The sequence below is a fragment of the Dendroctonus ponderosae genome, unplaced genomic scaffold (assembly GCF_020466585.1).
Source record: "Dendroctonus ponderosae isolate FM_Combo_2020 unplaced genomic scaffold, Dpon_F_20191213v2 Dpon_F_20191213_5, whole genome shotgun sequence".
NCBI lineage: Eukaryota > Metazoa > Arthropoda > Insecta > Coleoptera > Curculionidae > Dendroctonus > Dendroctonus ponderosae.
In genome coordinates this window covers 11175717-11182700 of record NW_026018715.1, presented here as the reverse complement: position 1 = coordinate 11182700, position 6984 = coordinate 11175717, and the positions used below count along the sequence as shown (strand labels likewise).

Here is a 6984-nt window from a genome sequence, read left to right as displayed (position 1 = left end):
AAAACACGAATTATCTGGGATGCTAATTAGCCAGAGCAATCAATACCGGAACAATTGACATACCGAATCAGCTCTTGGTCGGGAATTTTACATGTGTGTGCCAGCTACCTGGATCTTTTGCCAGTGCTGACGCCAAAATCCCCAAAAGTTGAGTTTGAATTGATGGCATGGCGTCGGCGTCGCCAGCTACAAGATCAGCTTGTTCGCTCAGTTCACTCGCGACGTCTGCAGCGTCGTGTAAGCGAAACGTTCAGTCAGCAACGGTTCTCTGAAGCTGCTCAGTTACGGGAGCGACCCGCTTGTTTTTCATCAGGCCATCAAAGTTCCTATTTTGAGACGGTTGATTGCTGCGCTGTAATAGCGAAATAATCAATTCCCGGATTATTCGAAACGTTTCTTTCACGATACAGCGGTAGGTTGAAACTGATTAATTAGCACTGAATTTTTAAGGTTTGTTTATATTTGAAATAACTGCAGGGCGTTGAATTGCGTGGCAAATGGGCGTTTTTTTGTCAAATTTCATTAAGAATCGTTTCTTATTATCAAATATTTTTGCTTTTTCCTGTCTCTAATGGCACGTTTGAAATATTTTTTTATTTCTTTTTAGTAGCTAGCTGTTACTGTATTCCTTATTGTTAACAGTTTGTATGCAGGATTAAAATGTTTTGCATGGAATCGCGAAAATCGTTTTAAATTATTTGAAATACACCTAAATTCATGTTTTTACCATTTGGTGGCTTTGGAAAAATCAATGACTGAGCAGATTTTTAAACCCTAAAAATCGCACACTTTCTGCATAAAAAGATGTAGTTTTTTGAGGATTTTTCCTCTTTAAATTCAAGTTTCTGATGAGAGATGTCTTCATCTCTCATCATCAAATTAAGGAAGAAAAACACAAGGGCAACCCATCTCTGAAGATGCAAAGCACTTGTTCTTGCCAAACCTCACATAGAAAATATTTTCCACTGCTGCGTAGAAGTCCAAAAACAGCCAGCTTCTTTTTACCCTTAAATTGAAAATTTTGATGAATTTAAAATTAAAAAGGCGATTGGAATTGGAAACTTCACAGCTTTTTATGCAGAAAGGGCGCGACTTTTGGCATAGCAGCCCGAAAAACTCAACAGTTTCACTGTGATTTTAAGTTTTTCAGCCGCCGTGGAAAATCATTTTCTGTCCAATTCTTTTTCCTCAAGTTTCAAATAACGGCCGCGAAAGACTCTTTTGATCAAAATATTGAATTTTTTCCCCCAACTTTAAAACATTTATTTGAAGCCTGATTCAACTCGTGAAGAGTTTTTTAAGGATTTTGTCTGAACGTTCATGCTTCTGTAAATCGGAAAAATCGCTAAGTACGCTGATGTTTGAGCCCCAAATGACCCACTTTTCGCATAAAAAACTCCAAAGAATTTATTCTTCAGAAGCTAGCTCCACCTTCCAGCTTTTATTCCGAGCCATTAAATGAGAAATTTGAACAAACTACTGTGTTTAATTAATTAATGTTAATTAAAATCTAAAAAAGAAAACCAAGAAACAATTTCCCAAACAAACAATTTTCTAAAACTTGCGTAAATAAAGCTCATAATATTTTAAATAAAATTTTAATGAACCGAAGTATTGCCTATTTCATTGGCACCAATTCAATCGAGGTTGACACTCTTGCATATTTATGCTTTAATGATGACCCATAAAACACCTCGGTTGCGTCAAATTTCCTATGAGAGAATCGCCGCTTTTCCTGCTCCAAGTTTGCTTATTTTCATTAGAAAATTGTTATCTATTTTAGTATGTTTTTACGTTCAAATTAGATGAAGCAACAGCATCTTTTATGAGCTCCCAACTGCGCCCCAGGCTTGATCCAGCTTTAAGCCCGAGCTTTTCTACGGCACATGAAGACTTTAAGAGCTTTCGAGGAAAATTACTACTGTGACTTGTGCACTTTTGGTCCAGGAAGTTAACACATGCGGGCAATTCGATAATTTAAGTTAATTTCTTGGAAGTTGATTGATTTCGAGTTTCTGAAGTCAATTTTCAAACACGTTAAAAGCCCAAAAAAGCATCCCTTTTTTGGAAAAATCCTTGGAAAACTTAAAAAATGTCATGCTAGAATCGATCAATAAAAATTTAAATCGCATAAAACCTTGTGAAAACCGAAAGCAAGTCAGCTTTAATTAGAACGCAGCAAATCGAGCATAAACCCTGTAATTAAACCAATTTGACCATTACGATCCAGATGTAAACAGTTCCTGCTATCAAGCGCATCCAGGAACTTCTGCAGCTATTTTCGTACGCTCAAAGGCTTAGATATTAATAATAAACAAATCTAACATGGCTCAGCTGCTTGCGTTGCCTGGATTGCATTCTATTTCGGATTCTTTTGCAGAAAAGCTCCAGTTTTGATAAGGTTTTTTTCTTAAATTGTTTCAGAAACATTTGGGTAATGTTTAGGCAGTCATACGACTGCTTGTGGTTTGCCTGAATGTTGGGAAATCGCCATCGTCATGTCGGCAGCTTCGCAGGGGTCAATTTAATATGTTCTTTGTGGCTTCAGCAATATTCCTGCTCAATATATTTGGATTAACAAGTAAGTACAATTCTCGAAGTTATATAGAGTAGAACCTTGAATCTTCGCCCAGATGCAGGCAACATAAGGCAGGTTTCAATTAATTTCACCCATTAAATCCTTGAATATTTTCCGTCAAGTTTAGGCCTTTTCAGATTTTTCACTTTCTGGAGTTATCCAGACCCTTTATAGGCAAGGCGAAAGCCCTTCTATGAATTGATTCGTTTTGAAGAACACTCCCTAATGTTTCCGAAGGAATTCTTTTGACGTGATGCATGGAAGCGTGGAAAAGACCCTTTCAGGTTGGGCACTCAAATGCTTTATAGGGTTTGGCATCGGCTTTTTTTAACAAAGCCCGGAATCCTTGGAAAAATACGTTTCCCTGATCTATTAAACCACGCTTTAGTGCCATAAATTTACGAGTCTATCAAGAGAGGAAAGCAAACCGTTCAAATGTGGGTCAAGTGTCTCAAGCGATGTTTTTATTTGAAAATATAAGTTCATGCTTTTTAAAAGCTTCCAATTTCTGCGTTGACAGTTAAAAAGTCGATGGTTCTTGATTAAATTGGGAAATCGAATTCAGAATCTTTTTAGATGAGTTGACAAATTGGAGACTCCAATCGGGGCGCCGGCCCTTAAAAGGGGGAACTTTCAATTCGGAATGAGCTTCACGTTTTTTCGATTAACGATTAACGCCTTTAGAGCGTCAGAAACTCTTCAGATTTACCAGAGCTTTGCCCCCTAAAAAAACTCTAAAATTGTTTAAGTCCATTATATAAAACAGTAAAACAGAGCAAGTAAGACTCTTTATAGAATGCGATCAAAACTGTGTCTTGAGCGCACAGTTTTGCCCGCTTTAAAAATGTTCTTCCTCAAAGAGCTTTTAAAGTGTGTTTCAAAGTTCTAAATCGTCCAATCGGTGTCAAAAAGTGTATTTTTCTATTTATTTTAACTACAAATCTCAAACTTCCATAAACTCAAATAAAAAAAATAAATAGAAACTCAAAAAATCTGCAAATAATTAAGCCTTTCGACATATTTTGATGAGCGATCAAAGAAAACTTGCTATTAACTTTCGGGTTAAGAAAATCAATTTAATGGCAAGTTTACCAGTGATGAAAATCTACGTGATTTTTATGCGCCAAAAAACACTGTTTCTGCCATAATATTTATAATAAAATACTTACATTTTTCTCATTGGGGCAATCAAGAAAAAAATTTATAGTATCTGAAAGAATCCTACTGTTGTATTCACAGGATTTTACAAAAATATCCCAATTTATCTGCTTATTGTAAATGCAGTGGCTTTGGATTAAGTATCCAAACTGTTTTTCAACAACAAAGTAATAATTTTGGGGATATTTGGCACAAAAGTCGATTTCAGAATCCGTTTAGAGGACTTTAAGAACGGGCGAAATTCAAATGGAGCGTCACCAAGAGTACCCCAAACTTCCAATTTTATTCTCATAAAAAAGGTTTTTCTACTACTTTTTTACTACTACCTTTTTATCAGAAAAAAACTCTTTCAAGTTTGGAAGCGCTTCGTCTTCAAGTGAGTCTCTAAGCAAAAAAAAATACATGCATCGATGCACCATGCACGAATTTTTTATTCTACATAACAATAGGCATATTTTAAAATTAACTTAACTACGCTGTTGCCTTTGGAACTTTTTTGCGCTTTTGCGGGGTCCATAAAAGCGCAAATAGTTGCCTACTTTTGACCGAAATTCGYCAGTGGTGAACGCAAAGTGACCGCTAAGTTTTGTAAACCAGGACACAAACCAGCAATTTTTATCTCAAAGTTCCCATTTWAGACAGTTAATCTGTGRTTTTTAACCACACTRAAACATTTTTTTACGTCTAGTTTTTTAACATGTAAATCTRTGAAGCMSTTAGAAAGAGGTGATYAAAAATAAGTATCTTCAAASCGAAACCATTCGAAACGCTCAAATATATTTGAGCTKTCATAGAGACCTTTTCTAAATAACGTACCAAAAAGTGTGTTTTTTTAATAATAAAATTAATAATTTTCKCAATTTTCAGCCTTCAAATTTTATTTAAAGAGGAAAATAATTAATAATTTTGATAAATTTGCATCACTGCTAAAACGAAACTGCCTGAAACGAAATTTTATTCAGGCGCTAGTTGCCACATTTTACCCTTGACTTTATGTTCGAGAATTCATTTTTGCTGTCGAATTCAGAACATTTTTCATTTTACTTTGCTCTTTATTATCCTGAATACACTAAAATAAAACTGTATTTAATGGGTCTTTTGTGCGGATTTTGATGCTRATTTTTGCMCYCAATSGAAGAGAGTGAATTCTATAATCYCAAGTTCTGCATTTGCGGTATCATCAAAATTATTTATGCCAAATKTTAGGAATTTTAATAAWWATAGACTGAGATTGAAATTGATTTCTATTGSAGTCCSTCTTKAAAGATTTCSTTAAGATATTGGAAAAATCWACTTTTCATTAAWAAAATGTATGCAGAWATTCGATTTTTTCAACGWARAGCAGTCAGTCSTGAWAGACYGAAATTTCCGATYTGAAAAATCAATAAACYGTTTTTTCTCTKTAAACACTCTWKARCASCAGGCCTATTTAAAGCACCAATRAAAAAATKTWAACCGAATSATTTGCGAACTAAAGCGCCAGAACATTCAATCTGAAAATACGCGGACTGAAGAACTSAAGAGCCCGGAGGGCAGAGTTTAAATCAATAAATTAGACAACGAAAATTCGGCGGCGGCCAACAAAAGTAAGGAACAAATGCTTGAAGCAAGCAGTAAAAGCAGTCGTCGAGCTGAACCGTGAACATTGAAAAATCTGCAGYGAAAATCAACTTTAACAGCCAAAAACAATTCACTATCCGGACACTAAACAAGAGYCAGAAAATGGAAATGAGTAGATAAAATCGCCCTCAGCAACTTGTTGGCGCTGTAATGAAGCTTTCGCCAAATGCCAAAAACGACCCAGYAACAACCTCATTTCCTCGCCATCAATCACAGACCAGATAAGAAAACCCGACTAGTAATTAATTATCCCAAATCGCCTCAATGTTTCCATAAGAGCGGCCTTAATTGCTTAATCCTAGTGTTGATTGCGAGCGCTGTTTTGCCACCCCGAAATGTCCGATTCCCTTGTTCTTTTCTTGCTTGTTACGACTACCGTTGCAGCAATTTAACAGGTCTGGATCGATAGCTGGAATTGCGCTATTGCCCATGAGCTGACTCTCCATTTGGTTTACCTTTTTCTTTTTTGGTGCAGTGGCTTTCCCAGGTTTTATGGATTAGTTCGGGATGGTTTTTTGAAATTAATTTGCTAAGGCCACGATGCAGAACAAGGCGTTAATAGAAGCATCAGAATCAGTTATGGAAAAAATGATTTTTAGCTGTTGATCTGCCAAAGGCTTTCGACATACTCATACACACAAAGAAAGACACTTGAGTGTCACTCTGAGTTTGAACTCGTTTTCCTCCCTTGTTGTTGCCAATATCCAACTTGAGGTTGCAATAGTTTTAACAGCTACTTCTTTGGGATTTTTGGGCGTTTTGGAATTTTTTAAATATCTTGCGATTTGATGCCGTTACGGGCAAAAGAGTGGAGGTACGGGCAAATGCAATAGTTGAACGGTTGCCAACATTTAGCGTTCATTATCTCCCAAACCGATGGCAATGCCGATTTTTTTAGAGGCAGCTGAACTCTGGCGAATACCCGTGGCATTGCAGGGCATTTTTGCTTTTCGAAATATTTCCAAAAGTTGCGGAGTTATGGGCGGGCGAATCAGTGTGCAAACAATGTGGGTGGCAGTTTAAGGCTCTCTAACTCCAAATTCCTTTTCACCGAAACTATATGAGAAACCCATGTCAATGAAAAGTGGAATTTTGGTCTAAATTCGACCCTTAACCGAAAAATTTGCACATTTGCGATTTTGAAAAAACTCAAAAATGTTCAACATTTTTCAAAAAAAAATTAATTGCAATTTTTTTTACTAACTATGGAGTTGCTCCTAAAAATACATTTTGGGGTTAAAGAAAAACATGTAGCAGAAGAGCGTGCTTCCAGGAACAACCAGAGCTTCAGATCTTTGAAAGTTTGAAACTTTTGAAACTCCACTGGCGCTAAAACGGAGACCAAAATGAACTTTGGCCCTGAAACGGCATTTTACGCCAAGTCTGTGGGCTTTTAACGAGTTTTGGAATTTCTGAAAAATTTTGATAACTGACCGAGTTACAGAGTAACTAGCGGAAGTATGTGCAAGTTTGAGAGTTTTGTGCTTGCCAATATTCAGAGCCCATTCAGGGGCGGATCCAGCTTTAAATTCAGGGGGGGGGGGGTTATGTAGAAAAAATACAGTCTTCTGTTGTCTATGAAATTAGAACAATTATCGTCGTTTTGTGCAAGGGTGGCGTAAGATTAT

At 36.5% G+C, this 6984-nt stretch overlaps 1 protein-coding gene across 4 annotated transcripts in view; it reads left to right on the top strand.

Moving 5' to 3' along the window:
• The first annotated feature begins 172 nt into the window (after positions 1 to 172).
• The window catches only part of LOC109546629, a 23305-nt gene continuing 16493 nt past the window's right edge, over positions 173 to 6984 (top strand). For 2 of the 4 annotated variants that reach the window (XM_019917651.2, XM_019917650.2), the window contains exons 1-2: positions 184 to 412; positions 2425 to 2581. In XM_019917651.2, coding sequence (XP_019773210.1) covers positions 2530 to 2581 — 52 coding nt within the window. In that variant the 5' untranslated portion in view covers positions 184 to 412; positions 2425 to 2529. Of the gene's footprint in view, positions 413 to 2424; positions 2582 to 6984 lie in introns of all 4 variants that reach the window. The other 2 variants (XR_007281635.1, XM_019917652.2) reach the window with 2 other exon arrangements.